Source organism: Gobius niger, assembly GCF_951799975.1.
Source record: "Gobius niger genome assembly, chromosome: 22".
Lineage (NCBI taxonomy): Eukaryota > Metazoa > Chordata > Actinopteri > Gobiiformes > Gobiidae > Gobius > Gobius niger.
The window spans coordinates 4,647,110-4,666,638 of NC_136873.1; the positions used below are offsets into that span (position 1 = coordinate 4,647,110).

Below are 19,529 nucleotides of genomic sequence, written 5' to 3' on the forward strand. Positions count from 1 at the left end.
AATGGGCTCTCTGATTTCCTCCATAATCCTAAAACATGCACAATACTTCTCCAACTGGGTGGTCTGAACCTGGATGATCTTAAATGAGTAAGTGTTGGAGAGAGAAAAAATAAGGACTAAAATGAGAGAGATGAGAGATCAGGTTTAAATGGATAGATAGAGTAACAATGAAGCCACACGGTGATGGAGGAGGTGAGGATGAAGCCACACGGTGATGGAGGAGGTGAGGATGGACTCGTCTTGGTCGGCACCTTAGGTTTCCTCAGCTGCCGCAGGAAGAACATCCTCTGCTGGGCCTTCTGGATGAGGGAGCTGATGGTTGGCTCCCATTTGAGGTCCTGTGTGATGGCGGTGCCCAGGAAACGGAAGGAGTCCACAATTAGAGATGTGGGTGGGAGAGTCTGTCAGGGCAAGTCTTTCTTTCTTTCTTTCTTTCTTTCTTTCTTTCTTTCTTTCTTTCTTTCTTTCTTTCTTTCTTTCTTTCTTTCTTTCTTTCTTTCTTTCTTTCTCTCTTTCTTTTCTTTCTAATATGCTATCAGTTAACATTCCATCCATCCATCCATCTTCTTCCACTTTTCCGTTTCCGGGTCGTGTTGGAGTTGCCCAAATCACATTGCACCAGCCCCTTATGGCTCCTCCTGCAGGTGGTGGGTCCACAGAAGGACGGCCTCACGATTAACCGGGCCCGTTGGTCTCTCATAAGGGGCTTCTGAACCGCCCTTTGTCTGACCCGTCACCTAGAGGACCAGTTTGCCATGAGAGACCCTACCAGGGGCACGAAGCCCCCGACAACAGAGCCCCCAGGATCATTCAGGTGCTCAAACCCTCCACCACGCTAAGGTGGCGGCTCCAGGAGGGTCAGTTAATATTATTAATAATAATAGCAGTAGCAACAGTAGTAATAATAATAAAGATGGCAGTGTAGACAGAAGCAGCACAGAGAGAAAAGGGTAAATTAATAACCAACATCAAGAGAGAAAAAAAAAAGTACAGGTAGTAGTGTTATTAATAATAGTAGGCGACTGACAATGAAATAGTCATAAAAGTATTAAAATAGTCCTAGACGGCAATATTGACAATCATTGTTATTATTCAAAATAATATAGAATAAAAAACAAATAGCAAAAAGAGGCAAAATTAATGAAAACATAAATAATAATAGCAATAATAAGAGCAATGCCGATCCCTACATGTAAAATATATGACGTAATTAATTCTGCAGGTTTTTCCAGTGTGGAAATCGTAGTATTGATTCTAAATTTCCAATTCACGAGTAGCCTATGCAGGGGCGTAGCACCAAATTCTAGGCCCTGGGTACAAACTATCTTGGTGGACCCCCCCATTTGAAATTCACATTTCATATTCTATGTTCTTTGACCACATGGCAGTGGTTTAGTGGTTTGACAGTGCAGTTCATTTATATTCTATTATAACTTTATTATATATACCTTAACTAAGTGAAAAAATGGGTTGGCCAAAAAAGTGCTTCATACACAAACACACATCCAATACAATGGGTACTTTGGTCATGGTTTGTTTGTTTGTTTGTTTGTTTCAAGTCCATGTTTGACTTGAAATTTCATCTGATTTGGATTCAGTTACAGAAATTGAATAACCTTTAATCCTGTGGTGACATAGATATTTAGATTAGGCTGGAATATTCTACTTTCATTGGGCCAATTGAAATGGCTAGTTTTAGGTAGAGCATAATGATTATTAGCATATCACATTAAACAGGAGGGCTGCACATGGGATATTTGTGCTGAGAATAACACGTGTGTGACTTTAAAATAGGCTTTAAAATGCTATTTTACATAAAAATATGATACTATGATGTCTCTGTGGCCACAGGCCTGAACAACAAACTCAAGGGCTTCAGTCTGATTTAGCCTCTCACCATATTTGAAGTCTATACCTTTAAGTGTATAGTCAGTAAATTGTTGTTGTAAAAAGTTACGCTGGAATCGACTAAATGGCTCGAGCTCCATCTTTCACTAGAACCAGGTTGACTCGTCTCCAAAGCTGCGCATTTATAATGCGTGAATCCAAGTGCGCGCGGCTAATTACCATAATTAATTCGGCGAAAATAGCGTGCGCGACCTGTGGCTTTTGTCACTGTATTGGCCTGAGGCTCAATTATAATAAATATGAGGAAAGAGAAACTTTAGAGGTTAAAACGAGGTGTCTCTGACTCTGCACCATCCTCGTCTCAGCGCAGGCAGAGGCAGGACTCGCCTCACCTCATGTTTAAGTGTCATTTATGACAGAAAGTTTCCTCTAAGCTCCGCTAGAACAGGCTAGTGTTAAAGAAAAGCACATTAGAGCGAGGCCAGACTAAGATCTGTCTTTCTTAGCTCTGTGTCATTACATTACAGAATCCACCTCATCAAAGTCACTGCTGAGTTGAAGCGCTCGGTGCTGAACACCGGTGTGTGGGCTGAACCATTTGGCACATTTTTAAAGGGTTGTCAGGGCCCTGAGATATTATCAATCATTATTGTTTGTGCAAAATTCTGAGTAGCAACCATTGTATTTTAGCCCAGTTGTTCAGTTCTTATAGCATCAATTATGAGGAAACTTAGAAAGTACAACACAGAACACTTTTTGCAGCATTATTGAGGGCCCCTACCCTGCTCTGGGCCCTGGGTACTCAGTACCCTTTACCCCCTTAGTCCGACGCCCCTGAGCCTATGGCATTGTTGGCGATGGTCAGGGCTACAATGAGCAATTTATGATCTGAAATTTCCCCACACTGTCCTCCTAAACTCACATAAAAGCTAGTTTTGGTTCTGTTCTTGAGGAATGGAAAGGCGGTGACAGTTTGACCACCATATTTACCACCTGCACTCAAGAACGAAACCTAATGTGTCTCCCGAAAACCTGAGAGGACGAAGTCTACCTGGCAACAGTCAAAATCGGATTTATGATTGGCTATGGGCGTGCGTAAATGCGCGCTCTTCCAACACTCCTGCGCCGTTCCCGTGACCGTTCAGTCCAGCCGCGGAGCCCGAACAGGACACAGCCGAACAGACAGCCCTCGAGAAGTGAAGCTAAAAGTCCCAAAATGAAGTGCTATCTGACCTGCCTCACCCTCGTGGCCCTATACTGGGTCGCCGACGCTGGATACGCACGAAGTAAGCAGCATTTTCATGTTTAATACTTTTCATTTTTTTCATTTTTTGCTCTTCGACTAATCACCCGCTTTTAAAACATGCATGATCTGAATGAAAGCAGCTACATTGTCTTTCGGTGATATGATGCTTTAAAAACGGAGAAATGTGTAGTTTTTCTCTATTTAAACACGTTTTTCTTAAGAAACCACTTTGCTCCAGCCAAAAGTGAAAGTAAAACATGGCAAAGCTCTGACGCACTTTTTTATACAGTCTAGTTTTCGACTTTTTACTCTTCTTACTGCACAGAATTTAAACAGTAGTTACATGTATTTACTTGACAGGCTACAATTTGATCTAAAAAAGGACGAGCACGTGCACTACTAAACTTCAGACTTTTTACAGGGACCAAACCAGGACAAAAACAGCCACTTCCCCAGATCACAATAACATAGGCCTATATTTTTGTAAGATGTCATTTTATTATATTATATTTTATTATTTTTTTAATCATTTTTTTTCTTCCATTTTTTAATCATTTTTTGGTCATTTTTAATCATTCTTAAATCATTTTATTTGTCATTTTATGGTCATTTTTTAATCATTTTTTAATCATTTTATTTGTCATTTTTTAATAATTTTTTAATCATTTTTGTTGTCATTTTTTAATCATTTTTTGGTAATTTTTAATCATTTTTTAATCATTTTATTTGTCATTTTTTGGTCATTTTTTAATCATTTCTTAATCTTTTTTTGTCATTTTTTAATCATTTTTTAATCATTTTTTTGTCATTTTTTGGTCAAAGTTTTTGTCTTTTTTTGTGTCATTTTTTGGTCATTTTTTGTCACTTCCCCCGCCGTATTCACATCACAACATACATAGGCCTATATTTTTGTAAGATGCATCTGTTATACCATTAATACACTTTCATTATTACACTTTCGGCAAACTTATGCTGCAAAAATAGTCCCGGAAATGTAGATTTAATGCAGGTTTGAACCCTATGACATTTATTTTTATGTTTATTGACGTACAGTATCAGGCCTAAAGTTGGACTAAACCAAACTTGGGCTAGACATGGACCAACACCAGGACCAAGCTTTTTATTCAATTTTATTTTATTTTGTTTTATTGTAAGACTAGGATGACACATAATGATTTATCCACTCGCTGCGTGACTTCATTGTGTCAAAGTGAAAGCGTTTTTTGGATCCCGTGCAGCCATTTTGTCTTTGTTTGTCTTTGTCGTCCCCCTGTTTGGTTCAAAAGAAAGCTGATCTGATCTGCTTCACACATGCTGTAGTTTGTGGCGATCACAAAAGAGGAAGAAAATCATCTGTGAGTGAAAATAAATGGGACGATTATGTTTTTTTATAGACAGTGAGTGAAAGAATAAACATCCGCCGCCATTTTGTCACCATTTCCTATATAGTGAAACAACAGAACTCAATCAGAAGCTTTAAATGTTATTTCAAAAGGCAAAATACGATCCCATTTTCTCCAGTTTGGCTTTGCCCTAATCAAAAAGCTTGATTAGGGCAAACAAGGATGTAAACGCAACAAAAAAGTGACAAAAAAAAAAAAAAAGTGATAAAAATTCAAGAAAGATGTGACAAAAATTCAACCAAAAAGTGACAAAAATTCAGCAGAAATGTGACAAAAACTCAACAAAAAAATGACAAAAATTCAACAAAAAAGTGACAAAAATTCAGCAAAAAAGTGACAAAAATTCAGCAAAAAAGTGACAAAAATTCAGCAAAAAAGTGACAAAAATTCAACAAAAATGTGACAAAAAATGAACAAAAAATGACAAAAATTCAACAAATAAGTGACAAAAATTCAACCAAAAAGTGACAAAAATTCAACAAAAATGTGACAAAAATTCAACAAATATGTGACAAAAACTCAGCAAAAAAATTACAAAAAATGTGACAAAAACTCAGCAAAAATGTGACAAAAACTCAGCAAAAAAATTACAGAAACTCTAAGCTCTAAACTAAAAAAAAAAACATAAAACAGGTGACACAACACAGCAACAACGCGAGGAAAAAGATCAAGTTTTGTGGGTCTTAGCTTTCAAATGAGGTGTTACACAGACCGATATAATGGCCAAAGAGGACAGAATGCATTTGGCTCAGTAAGTTTGGTAAGAGGTTAAACAAAAAACATTGTCTATAAACACTGTGCAGTACTTTCAGTTTTGTTTCTGTGGAAATCCCCCAAGAGAAACATGGATTACAGCGCACCCCACTGGCTCCGGACTGTACTGCAAACTGGAGCAAAGGGTGTGGACCGGACCCGGCATTGAATCCACCCAAAATGATCCCAAAACTTTGATTACATGAAGAATCACACACACACAGATAGAAAAAGGTCACAAAATATTATAATATGGAAAGCTAGGACACAATATTGTTCATTTAATGCAAAAATGCCTGAAATGCAACTAACGTAAGCATTTCTAATAAAAGGGCAATGTCAAATTTGGATAGTCGACAAATTGGGCTCACAACTTCGAAAGACATGCATTTTTTTTTTTGGGAAAAGAAAATGAAAACTAAAAATTTCACTCATTTTTTAACCTCTTAACTCCCGCCTGAACCGAGAGCATTTTCTCCAGTTCAGCTTTACCCAAATCCTGTAGGCCAGTGTAACACCTCACTTGAAAGATAAGATCTACAAAACTCATCTAAATGGAGCTTTTTCCTCACGTCATAAAATTTTTTTCCATTTTTTTTCAGGGGTATTCAATTTATTTTGTAAGTTTTTTGCCATTTTTTAAATCATTTTTGTGTGAATTTTTTGTGAATTTTTTTGTCATTTTTTCGGTCATTTTTTTGTCATTTGTTTGTCATTTTTTTGTTAATTTTTGTCACATTTTTGTCATTTTTTTGTCACATTTTTTGTCTTTTTTGTCATTTTTTTGTTATTTTTTGTCAAGTTTTTGTCATTTTTTTTTTCATTTTTGGTCATTTTTGGTCATTTTTTTTTGTTGTCATTTTTGGTCATTTTTTGGTCATTTTTTTGTTATTTTTTGTCACATTTTTGTCATTTTTTTGTCACATTTTTTGTCTTTTTTTGTCAATTTTTTGTTATTTTTTGTCACATTTTTGTCACATTTTTTGTCTTTTTTTGTCTTTTTTTAGTCACTTTTTTGTCAAAGTTTTCTCACTTTTTTGTCACATCTTCATTGTTTTCGTCTCAGTTCTGTCGCTATTTTCAGACATTTTTTCCAGAAGCTTTTGGACTGGGGTAAAGCCAAACACGAGAAAATGTGCTCGGTTCAGGTGGGAGTTAAGGGGTTAAGAATGTAAATAATAACATTTTCAGCACCAGACTTCAAGGATTATATAATTTGAGGTGCACGGACTCTGAGACTTTTGGACATAGTTCAGACTCTTTTATCACCTGGAAATCCCCACGCACTGTTTTATAAGGGGGAGGGACTAAAACCGGGACTAAACCGGCTCCACCAGGGCACAGCTTAATTACACCACATCCTCTTCCTGATCCGTGCCACAATTCAACCAGTACTGAAGCAGGACGACGCCACGCCTCCAAACCAGAGCCAGACCAGCTCCAAATAAGGTTAACCCCTTAACTCCCACCTGAACCGAGCACCATTTTCTCCAGTTTGGCTTTACCCCAGTCCAAAAGCTTCTGGAAAAAAGCTGTGAAAAGACGAAAACAATGATGGAAATGTGACAAAAAAGTGAGAAAACATTGACAAAAAAGTGACGAAAAATGGATGAAAAAGTGGCAAAAATGTCACAAGAAATTGACAAAAAATGACCCAAAAAAATGACACAAATTTGATAAAAAAAATTACAAAAATTTGATACAAAAATGCTCTCGGTTCAGGCGGGAGTTAAGAGGTTAAAAAATGAGTGAAATTTTGTATTTTCATTTCTTTCCCCCCCAAAAAAACGCATGTCTTTCGAAGTTGTGAGCCCAATTTGTCGAATAACCAAATTTGACACTATTGCCCTTTTATTAGAAATGCTTACGTTAGTTGTATTTGAGGCATTTTTGCATTAAATGAACAATATTGTGTCCTAGCTTTCCATATTATAATATTTTGTGACCTTTTTCTATCTGTGTGTGTGTGATTCTTCATGTAATCAAAGTTTTGGGATCATTTTGGGTGGACTCAATGCCGGGTCCGGTCCACACCCTTTGCTCCAGTTTGCAGTACAGTCCGGAGCCAGTGGGGCGCGCTGTAATCCATGTTTCTCTTGGGGGATTTCCACAGAAACAAAACTGAAAGTACTGCACCGTGTTTATAGACAATGTTTTTTGTTTAATAGACATGATTCAACTGTGAAATCACGCACAAAGTCATGCAGTTATAATCTCTAAACTCTTACATCCACTTCAGTGAACAACGCTGACTTACAATTGTAAAACCTGCATCTGAATGTATTTTGGACCATTTTTTGCTTGTATTTTCGACAATTATCTGGTGTGAAAATGTCCCCCCCCAAAAAATGTTTGCCTTTTGAAATAAGGTTTAAAGCTTTTGACTGAGTTCTGTAGTTTCACTATATATAGGGAAATGGTTGACAAAATGGCGGCGGATGTTTATTCTTTCACTAAATTTGTGTAAATTTGACGAAAAAATGACAAAAATATGACGAAAAATTGATGAAAAAGTGGCAAAAATGTCACAAGAAATTGACAAAACGTTGAAGAAAAAATGACAAAAACGTGACAAAAAAAAGACAAAAATGTGACAAAAAAATACGATAAAATGACAAAAATTTGAAAAATAAGTGGAAAAAAATGACAAAAATGTGACTAAAAAATCACAAATATTTGATGAAAAAATTGATTTTTTTTTTTAACAAAAATCGGACGATAAAATGACAAAAATGTGACAAAAAATGACCCAAAAAAATGACAAAAAAGTTACAAAAATGACTTGAACACCCAACAAAAAAATGATGGAATAAAAAAATGTATGACGTGAGGAAAAAGATCCTCTCGGTTCAGGCGGGAGTTAAGAGGTTAAACCAAACTGAAATCTGCTAATGCTGAACAAGCGTTGCAAAAACATTGGGAGGGAGGTCCTTCGGGTCAAAGCAAAGTTTGAATGCACAATTTCATCATTTTTCCCATTTTTTTATTTGTTATCTTGACAGGCCTTATTTATATCAATTCATTCATTCTCATTTGCGTAGCCACGTCTTCAAAGAACTCCTGGTCAGATTGAAAGTAGTAGATGAAAAGCGTGTTCCTGCTTAGCTTTAGCCTAACCATTCCTGTCTCCCTCCCCAGACCCCCCAAAGGTGCAGCTGTACAGCCGGGGCCCCGGTGAGTTCAGCAGCCCCAACACCCTGATCTGCCACGTGAGCGAGTTCCACCCCCCGGACATCACCATCCAGCTGCTGCGCAACGGTGAGGAGCTGCCCGGCTCCGCCCAGACCGACCTGGCCTTCAGACCCAACTGGCACTTCCACCTGACCCGCAGCGCGTCCTTCAGCCCCCAGCAGGGCGACAAGTTCCTCTGCCGCGTCGACCACGGAGGAAAGGTCACCGACTACGTGTGGGGTGAGCCGGGACACAAAATGCATTGGTTGTTGCATTGGCATTTGTATCTTTATCTTAGATCAGTCCAAACAGACACAAATTCAACATAAAGAACCTTTATTCAAGCAATTTTTAGTCATTTATCTCAATTAAGAAGGTCATTTTTCCAGTGTTGTGTTTTACTTTGGCCTAAAATTGCCGGCTTTGGCCCTCGGTCTTTTTACAATGAAAAAAATTGGCCCTCCGTTAAGAAAACTTGCCTACCCCTGCACTATAGGATATATTTATATAAGCGATTTGTGACCATGTCTGTGAAAGGCGCTATATAAATAAAGATCTTCTTCTATATTTGTCTGCAGTTTAGTGATAGATTTTGATATTTAGATGAATCAAGTCTGAACACACTCACAGCCCCACAGAGAAAACCCGGGGGTTCTTCCATCTTTGTGGTATAGATACAGACGGCATCTCTGGAATCGTCCATATATGGTCAAAAAAATGTAAATTTTCTCTAATTTTCTTTAAAAACTGTTAAGGGGGAAAACAATTTGGAGAAAAATCAAAACTTTCTCTAATTTTTCAAAAACTACTGTAACAAACGCTGAATTATAAATATAGTTTCTACTAAAAAAAGATATAAAGACATGGAGAGGAGCAAAGTGGTTCAAAAGCCCATAAATACATAAATAATGCTAACTTGATGCTACATGTTAGCATCAGGCTAATGCTAACGGTTAGCTAGCGCTAGCTACAACTGCCGTTTTTTCACTTCTACTGAACAATCTGCTGTGAGAAAATATCCATATGGGCCCGAGTTACACCTGACTTTATTTATGTGATAAATAAGTTCATATTCCACCAGAAAATGTTTAAAAAGAGGGAAAATTGTGTTTCTCTAAAGATTCTATTTTCCCCCTCGGCGAAGCCACGCCCCCTTCTATGACGAGATGCCGTCTGTGTCTATGGCCCTCAAGCCTGAACCAGAACTGAAACCAGGGCTTAGGCAGGACGTAAACGTGGGTCAAACCAGGTCTCGGCCTCTCTTCGTGCCCGTTCAGTCCAGTTCCTAACCGCACTTTTGCCTGTGTTTTTGTTTTTGCAGAGCCAAACATGTAAATCCAGCCGCGCTCTCCTCGTACTACACTTCCCACGATGCACCTTGTCCGTCTCTCAAGCAAGAACCAGCGCTTGCTCTTCTTCAATCAGTCTCCACCGTCGGCCATTTTGACCAAACATAATCATCACACGCTCTTCCTCCATTTCTCTCCATTTCTCAGACTTCGGGTTTTGCTGTAAATAATGTTATGTTTGTTTTGCAAATTTGAATCATTAGAAAACACTGTTGACTTTTAGTGTAAGTGATTTTTTATTTGAGGGTTGATTTATAATGTGTTTAGAATGAAGGGTTGCAAAGTCGGACATTTTCCATGGGAATGAATGGTTCTACATCTTTTTCAGAGCATTAAAGACTTCACAAGACTCGGCATCACTGATTTACTCATTTGTTATTTGCTACATGAGGTTTCACACTTTGAACATTTACAAAACTTCCGACAAAGAGTTCCCATGGAAAATTATTAGGAATTTGTTTGCAACTCTAACAAGGAACTGAACCGGGACTACAATAAACCAAGACTTAAAATCAGTGGCTTAATCCCTTGACTCCCACTTGAACCGAGCACATTTTCTCCAGCTTTAACCCAGTCCAAAAGCTTCTGGAAAAAAGGTGTGAAAATAGAGAGAAAACTGAGATGAAAACAAGGATGAAAATGTGAAAAAAATGAGAAAAAATTGACGAAAAAGTGACAAAAAATTTACAAAAAAGTGACAAAAAATGGACAAAAAAGTGATAAGAATTTGACAAAAAATGCGAATAATTTGACAAAAAAAACTTGAAATTTGAAGAAAAAGTGAAAAAAATTTTTAAAAAAAAATGACAGAAATGGATAAAAATTTGACAAAAAGTGAGAAAAATTTGACGAAAAAGTGACAAAAAAATGAACAAAAAAATGACAGAAATTGATAAAAAATTGACAAAAAATTGAGAAAGAATGGACGAAAAAGTGACCAAAAAATGGACAAAAACCCCCGAAAAATTTGACGAAAAAGTGACAAAAAAGTCACAAAAATTTGACAAAAATGAGACGACTGCCCAACAAAAAAAGTGATGAAAAAAAATCTGATAATGTGAGGAAAAAGATCAATTTAGTTTTGTAGATCTTTCAAATGAGGCGTTCCACTGGCCTACAGGATTTGAGTAAAGCTGAAGTGGAGAAAATGCCCTCGGTTCAGGCGGGAGTTAAAAGGTTAAATGAACATACCTGAGACAAGCTGGGGTCATAATCGGACTAGATGGTCCAGACCAGATTAAACAAGGACCAAATCTGGACTGTTCTTAAATTGACAAATCTTTTTTTTTTCTTATTAAACTGGTGATTGTAAATATGCCTTGAGTTCTCGGAAAATAAAACTTGTAAAATGAGTCTTTGGATTTGTGTGATGCTGTTTGCGCCGTAATTACAAAATAAACAAAACAAATAAGAAACTTAAAGTGTAAGTGAAGTATTTTGTGAGAAGTCACACTGCAAAAAGTGGATTCTAAGCAAGTAAAAAATGTCTTACTTTAAGAAATAAGTTCTTATTTTTTCCCTAAAAAGTAATAATGTTTTGCCGAGCAAAGTTTTCTTGAGAAAAAAAATCTTATTTTAGGAAATAATATCTAGCCATTTCTTGTTCAGATAAATTTGCTAAAAAACATGTTAATTTTACTTGTAACAAGAAAGAAAAACTTTTTGAATCTTCTTCAGTTTTAGACAAAGAATATGGTCCTGGGTTCGATTCCCACCAGGACGGGGCCTTTCTGTGTGGAGCATGTTCTCCCCGTGTCGACCACTAAAAACATGTACAATAGGTGAATCCTCCAGCAGGTGATTCTGACCATCAGCCTGGCTCCACATCATGGAGACGGGTCTCCGGGCGCCGGCAATATTTTCCTTAAATATTAGTATTTATTAAGAACATTTTCCTCAAAAATATGTGTAATTTAGAACATTTTGCTTAAATCAAGCAACATTTAAGTAAAATACCCACATGTTTTCCTTAAATTATTCCATTTTCTGAGGAAATTTTGCTTAATTCTAGCTATTTATTTGCTTGAATTTAATGTTTCTTTCTTGTTTTATGATGAGAAAAATATTCTAGAAATAAGAATTCTTAGCAAGAAAAAAATGCTGACCAAAGACAAAATGTCTTATTTTAAGATTTTTTTCTGTGTTTTTAGGAGGGTACTTTTTGCAGTGCAGGCCATGTAGTGAAACAAAAATAAAATAAAAATGCTAACCTGTTTACATTTTCAAGCAGTAGACATACTACATACTACATTTAAAATATGCACTGGTTTGTTTCCAAATAAAAGTGCAGAAGTTGAACAATGTTGACTCACTTGTCGTCCCCTGTTTTGTTGCTGATGAACTTCCCGACAGCACTGACAGTCACAAATGGCAGGAATGTGTTCATGAAATCACAAATAAAGATGAAAAACAACAGAGATACTGTATGTGAGGCCAATTTCAACACTTTTAGATGACTACCTTAACAGGAGAAAGGGGGCAGGATAACCACTCTGCCACAGTATGACAGGACACACTTTTCAAGGTTAGTATAGAAGTATTTGTTGTGGAAAGAGTTACTGTAGTGACCAGTACGGCCGTCGTCAGTGCTGGGATTACGCTCTGATCACAGCTCCCTGTTGGCAGTGAGTCAGAATTACTCAGCATTGCATCACTTTTTTTTTTTTTCACTTCTTGAAATGGAATGACATTTATTTTGTCCTCCTTTCGTATATATTGTAAACGTTGGAGGGGAAAAAGTGTGCATCAAAAACATTAGTATCAAATGTATGAACTTTCAGGCTATTTTTCTTGCATTTTTATGAAAGTGACCCTGAAAAGTGACCCTGCAAGTTGTGAAATGTGCCTCTAAACTCGTCCCTGTAAAGAATTCGGATGCTACAAATAACATTTTCATTTAGCGGGTCCCCCTGTCATTGTTTGCAATAAAAAAAAAAAAAAAAAAAACAGGTATAGGGCCTTTAATATCATGAATTAGTATGGGAGGCCATTTAGGAAAAAACATTACAAATGTGAAAAAACACAACGAACACCATAGGTTTACACATTAGATATATCTACAGTTGCCATTCATCATCCAATCAGAGATGTACTAAGATCAGGCACCAGCCCACTGTCCTTAAGGTTAGTGCCTGGGGCGTTGACCAACTCACCTACAAATTTTTGTTTCCAGCAGAAACAGGTACCTTCCGAAAAAAAAAGTAAAAAGAAAAAAAAGGTACCTTCCGGTCAGTATCGGTTGCACGCACATTTTGAGTTGAACTGTTTTTGGTATATTTTGTTTTTTGTTTCAATGTGGGGAAAAAAAGTAAAAAATAAATCAATCAATCAATGAAAAAAATAAGCTACATGTTCAATGTGAAAAAAAACTCTGACATGAATTTTAAAAGTAAAAAACAAACAAACAGCCTTTATTTTCAATGTGTAAAAACCCATCTTGCATTTACAAGATTTTCAATGCATAAAAAAATGCATTTTTAATTTGAACGGCAGATTTAATGTACATTTGCTCTCCATTCAAATACACTGCCTACACCCTAACCCTGGTTAGGGTGTAGGCAGTGTATTTGAATGTGTTTCAACCAAGACCAATGTACAAGTGCGCCGTCTAATGTGTAAACCTATGGTTTTCGTTGTGTTATTTTCACATTTGTAATGTGTTTTTTCCTAGACGGCCTCCCATAAATAAAATACCTTTTGGAGCCGCGACCCCCATTATAGCAATTAACGGGGTTCATGACCCCTTACCCGGGGTCATGAACAAAAATGGAAATGTGACAAAAAAGTGAGAAAACACTGACAAAAGAATGACAAAAAATTGATGAAAAAGTGGCAAAAATGTCACAAGAAATTGACACAAAATTGACGAAAAAGTGACAAAAAAAATGACAAAAATGTGACAAAAATGTGATAAAAATTTGACAAAAAAATGACAAAAAAATGACAAAAATGTGACAATAAAATGACAAAAATGTGATAAAAAATAACAAAAATGTGATAAAAAAAACGGACAAAAATCTGACGAAAAATGTGACAAAAAATGACAAAAAAGTTACAAAAATGAGTTGAATACCCACAAATAAATGATGGAAAAAAAATCTGACGTGAGGGAAAAGATCCTCTCGGTTCAGGCGGGAGTTAAAAGGTTAAAGAGCCATCAGAATCATCAACCAAAGTTTAGTCTCTTTGACAAAGGAATCTAATTCATAAGTAGGACAAAATAACGAGATAATATATAAGTAGAAGACAAAAGTATGCAGAATATAACACAAATAGGCTAGCATGATACTGTTTACAAATGTAAAAAAGAGAACGAAAAGTCTGCTAATACATCTCACGAAGACTTACGATAGTCCCACACACGATAAAAGAACAACATTGAAAAAAACTAACTAACTAAACTCGTTTACTTATTTCTTGCTGCGTAGTTCCTCACGATGACGTCACGGTTTAACTTTCGGTTTCGTTTTGAGTCACTCGCTCGGTCCGTGTCTCCGCGCGCGTCTCGTCTCTTCAACGACAGCCAACTTTTCTCTCGAAACCTCGACGTTTTCGGCCACAGCCATGGACGTGTCCGCGGTCTTCGTCCTCCTGGGGCTCCTGGTGCTCGCAGACTTCTCCCAGTCCAAAAACGGTCGGTATAAAGACCCTCACGGAGATTTTTGTTCAACTTAAAATGGCGTCGAGGTTGTTGTTTCCTCAGCGCGTGCGTCTCATATCTAGCTTTATCTGCTTTATGTTGATAGAAAAGCGGTGTTTGGGTGTTTAAGACGATTTTAAACTGCAAAAGCTGAAACATTAACGTTAAACTTTGATAAGTAACGTCATTATAGTTTTATGACACTGTACAATGTCCAACAAGAACAAGGCGTGTTCAACTGTACGAAGTTTTTCAAGTTATGGGAACGAGAAAACGTGCTGTAAACCAACACTTTTAGACTTTTTTTTTTAAATATTTGTTGTTTTATTTACTGGTCGAAGTAGTTTTACCTCTAGCAGAAGCTGTGGTACTTTTTGTATATGTTTGTGAGAAAGTATTTCCTGTTACTGCCGATGTTCAGATAGTTATAAAACAGTAATACAGGTTTGTACTTTTATGTGACGTATTGTTACTGTTCAAACTAAGGTGTAAAATGAGTTATAAAGCAACAAAACTACAAAAATACATAAATAGGTAAAGGTGTCGTGTATTCTAAAAAAAAGTGACCAAAAGAAGTGACAAAAACTCAACAAAAAAGTGACAAAAATCCAGCAAAAAAAAGATAAAAATCCAGCAAAAAATGGCAAACAAAATCCAGCAAAAAAGTGACAAAAATCCAGCCAAAAAAAAGGATAAAAATCCAGCAAAAAAGTGACAATAATCCAGCCCAAAAAATGACAAAAATCCAGCAGAAAAATGGACAAAAATCCAGCCAAAAAAAAAGACTAAAATCCAGCAAAAAAGTGACAATAATCCAGCAAAAAAGTGACAAAACAGTTATAAAACAGTAATACAGGTTTTTACTTTTATGTGACGTATTGTTACTGTTCAAACTAAGGTGTAAAAAGAGTTATGAAGCAACAAAACAACAAAAATACATAAATAGGTAAAGGTGTCGTGTATTCTAAAAAAAAGTGACCAAAAGAAGTGACAAAAATGATAAAAACTCAACAAAAAGGTGACAAAAGAGCAACAAAAAGTGACAAAAATCCAGCAAAAAAAAAGACAAAAATCCAGCAAAAAATGACAAAAATCCAGCAAAAAAAAGACAAAAATCCAGCAAAAAAAAGACAAAAATCCAGCAAAAAAAGACAAAAATCCAGCAAAAAAGTGACAAAAATCCAGCAAAAAAGTGACAAAAATCCAGCAAAAAAAAAGACTGAAATCCAGCAAAAAAAAGACAAAAATCCAGCAAAAAAAGACAAAAATCCAGCAAAAAAGTGACAAAAATCCAGCAAAAAAAAGACTGAAATCCAGCAAAAAAAAGACTGAAATCCAGCAAAAAAAAGACAAAAATCCAGCAAAAAAAAGACAAAAATCCAGCAAAAAAAAGACAAAAATCCAGCAAAAAAAAGACAAAAATCCAGCAAAAAAGTGACAAAAATCCTGCAAAAAAGTGACAAAAATCCAGCAAAAAAGTGACAAAAATCCAGCAAAAAAAAGACTGAAATCCAGCAAAAAAAAGACTGAAATCCAGCAAAAAAAAGACAAAAATCCAGCAAAAAAAAGACAAAAATCCAGCAAAAAAAAGACAAAAATCCAGCAAAAAAAAGACAAAAATCCAGCAAAAAAGTGACAAAAATCCAGCAAAAAAGTGACAAAAATCCAGCAAAAAAAAGACAAAAATCCAGCAAAAAAAAGACAAAAATCCAGCAAAAAAAAGACAAAAATCCAGCAAAAAAAAGACAAAAATCCAGCAAAAAAAAGACAAAAATCCAGCAAAAAAAAGACAAAAATCCAGCAAAAAAAAGACAAAAATCCAGCAAAAAAAAGACTGAAATCCAGCAAAAAAAAGACAAAAATCCAGCAAAAAAAAGACTGAAATCCAGCAAAAAAAAGACAAAAATCCAGCAAAAAAAGACAAAAATCCAGCAAAAAAAGACAAAAATCCAGCAAAAAAAAGACAAAAATCCAGCAAAAAAAAGACAAAAATCCAGCAAAAAAGTGACAAAAATCCAGCAAAAAAGTGACAAAAATCCAGCAAAAAAAAGACAAAAATCCAGCCAAAAAGTGACAATAATCCAGCAAAAAAGTGACAAAAATCCAGCAAAAAAAGGACAAAATCCATCAGAAAAAAGACTGAAATCCAGCAGAAAAAAGACTGAAATCCAGCAAAAAATGACAAAAATCCAGCAGAAAAAATGACAAAAAATCCAGCAGAAAAAGTGACATAAGAGCGGCAAAAAAGTAATAAAAAAGTGACAAAAACACATAAGGGAAATAAAAACAACAATGGCATAGAGGAGAGAATGGATTTGGTTTTGGCGGGTGGTAAGAGATTAAAGAAACCAAAACGTCCATCCCTACCTCTGATCCTGGCATTTCCAGGCGCCTCCCCTGGTTGAGAAACACTGATATAAACCATCTTGTCCCTCTTGTACCCCACAGCTGAACCTAAAGTGCAGCTCTACAGCCGTGACCCGGGACACATGGATCAACCCAACATCTTGATCTGCCACGCCAGCGGCTTCCACCCCCCGGAGCTGAGTCTGGAGCTCTTCGTGGACGGGAAAATCATCCCGAAGGCCAACCAGACCGACCTGGCCTTTGAGGAGAACTGGTACTACCACCTGACCAAACACGCCCACTTCACCCCCGAGAAAGGCCGCCAGTACAGCTGCAGCGTCACTCACCTGGGGAAGGAGAAGACATACCACTGGGGTAAGGACTGAGCCAGGACTGGACCCGGATGAAACGAGGGCCAAAGTAGCGTAAACAAGGACTGACACCTAATTTTGACCACAGAAACAGCACAACTTTAGTTTTCACACTGTGTCTAACCAAGCTTTAACTCAGTGGTTCTCAACCTGGGGGTCGCGACACAAATTTGGGGGGTCGCCAGATCATTTAGATAAAATAGCCATATTTTCATTAGCGTATAATCTGATATATTATTATTCTATATTATTTGTTTGTAGTTTGATGAATTTCATTTTAGCCAAAAATGTGACACAAAAAATGACAAAAAATGACCAAAAAATGACAAAAAATGAGACAAAAAAAATGACAAAAAATGACTAAAAAATGTGACTAAAAAATGACAAAAAATGACTAAAAAATGACAAAAAATGACAAAAAATGACAAAAATGTGACAAAAAAATGACAAAAATGTGACCAAAAAATGACTAAAAAATGTGACTAAAAAATGACAAAAAAAATGACAAAAAAAATGCGACAAAAAAATGCGACAAAAAAATGACAAAAAAATGACAAAAAAATGACAAAAAATGACTAAAAAATGTGACTAAAAAATGACTAAAAAATGTGACTAAAAAATGACAAAAAATGACAAAAAATGACAAAAAATGAGACAAAAAAAATGACAAAAAATGACTAAAAAATGTGACTAAAAAATGACAAAAAATGACAAAAAATGACTAAAAAATGACAAAAAATGACAAAAAATGACAAAAAATGACTAAAAAATGACAAAAAATGACAAAAAATGACAAAAATGTGACAAAAAAATGACAAAAATGTGACCAAAAAATGACAAAAAATGTGACCAAAAAATGACTAAAAGATGTGACTAAAAAATGACAAAAAATGACTAAAAAATGTGACTAAAAAATGACAAAAAAATGACTAAAAAATGACAAAAAAATGACAAAAAATGACAAAAAATGACAAAAAAATGCGACAAAAAAATGACAAAAAAATGACAAAAAATGACAAAAAAATGACTAAAAAATGTGACTAAAAAATGACTAAAAAATGTGACTAAAAAATGACAAAAAATGACTAAAAAATGTGACTAAAAAATGACAAAAAATGACAAAAAATGACAAAAAATGAGACAAAAAAAATGACAAAAAATGACTAAAAAATGTGACTAAAAAATGACAAAAAATGACAAAAAATGACTAAAAAATGACAAAAAATGACAAAAAATGACAAAAAATGACTAAAAAATGACTAAAAATGACAAAAAATGACAAAAATGTGACAAAAAAATGACAAAAATGTGACCAAAAAATGACAAAAAATGTGACCAAAAAATGACTAAAAGATGTGACTAAAAAATGACAAAAAATGACTAAAAAATGTGACTAAAAAATGACAAAAAAATGACTAAAAAATGACAAAAAAATGACAAAAAATGACAAAAAATGACAAAAAAATGCGACAAAAAAATGACAAAAAAATGACAAAAAATGACAAAAAAATGACTAAAAAATGTGACTAAAAAATGACTAAAAAATGTGACTAAAAAATGACTAAAAAATGACAAAAAATGACAAAAAAATGCGACCAAAAAATGACAACAAAATGACAAAAAATGACAAAAAAATGACAAAAAATGACAACAAAAAATGACAACAAAAAATGACAAAAAAATGACAAAAAAATGACAAAAAATGTGATAAAAATTTGACAAAAAAAATTACAAAAAGATCCTCTCGGTTCAGGCGGGAGTTAAGAGGTTAAGAATTATGTCGGCGACTATTTATATTTCTCACGGTGTGACCCAAGCGGGGGTCACGAATCCCTTTAACTGTTAAAACGGGGGTCGTGGCTCCAAAAGGTTGAGAACCACTGCTTTAACTGATGGCTAATAAATGTGTTTTCTCTTTTGCAGATCCGGACATGTAACTCCCACTGGCTTCAGGTAAATGTCCTGTTTGTCTGTTTCTAAATTTAATTTTAAAACCGTTTCAAAACTCTAACAGCTCATTTCTCTTTGTGATTTCCCCCCAGAAACCTTGGATGAACCCAGAGTCTGATTGTGATCTGTGCACTTTGCCTTCACCGTGTTTTTAAAATCAGGAAATTGTAAATATGTCCCACGTATTTAGGGTGAAGGGGTTGAATTTTTTGTAACGTGCTGCACTTAACGCTTCTCGCTTTGTCAGAAATAAGCTGTACATTAAACTTTCTTAATCACAATCTTAAAATGGCTTTCCTAAAACTAAATCAGCTAAAAACAAGACCTAATCGGGACTAGAAGGAAGACCAGTGATGTGCACATTTAAGCAACTTGATAATCTGCGTAGTTAGAAAAAAAAGATCTTGTAAATGCATTTTTTTGAGCCGAGCTGTTTAACTTTTTTTACGCCAT

General features: G+C 35.5%; 1 protein-coding gene across 1 annotated transcript; it reads left to right on the forward strand.

Moving 5' to 3' along the window:
- Positions 1-2,947: 2,947 nt before the first annotated feature.
- Positions 2,948-19,292, forward strand: b2m (beta-2-microglobulin; the record flags this gene model as incomplete). Its single annotated transcript, XM_079581168.1, has 6 exons — positions 2,948-3,134; positions 8,389-8,686; positions 14,243-14,403; positions 16,858-17,130; positions 19,050-19,079; positions 19,169-19,292. 5 exons carry the CDS (start codon positions 2,948-2,950, stop codon positions 19,061-19,063), a joined length of 933 nt encoding a protein of 310 aa, XP_079437294.1. The 3' UTR covers positions 19,064-19,079; positions 19,169-19,292.
- Between the last annotated feature and the right edge of the window lie 237 nt (positions 19,293-19,529).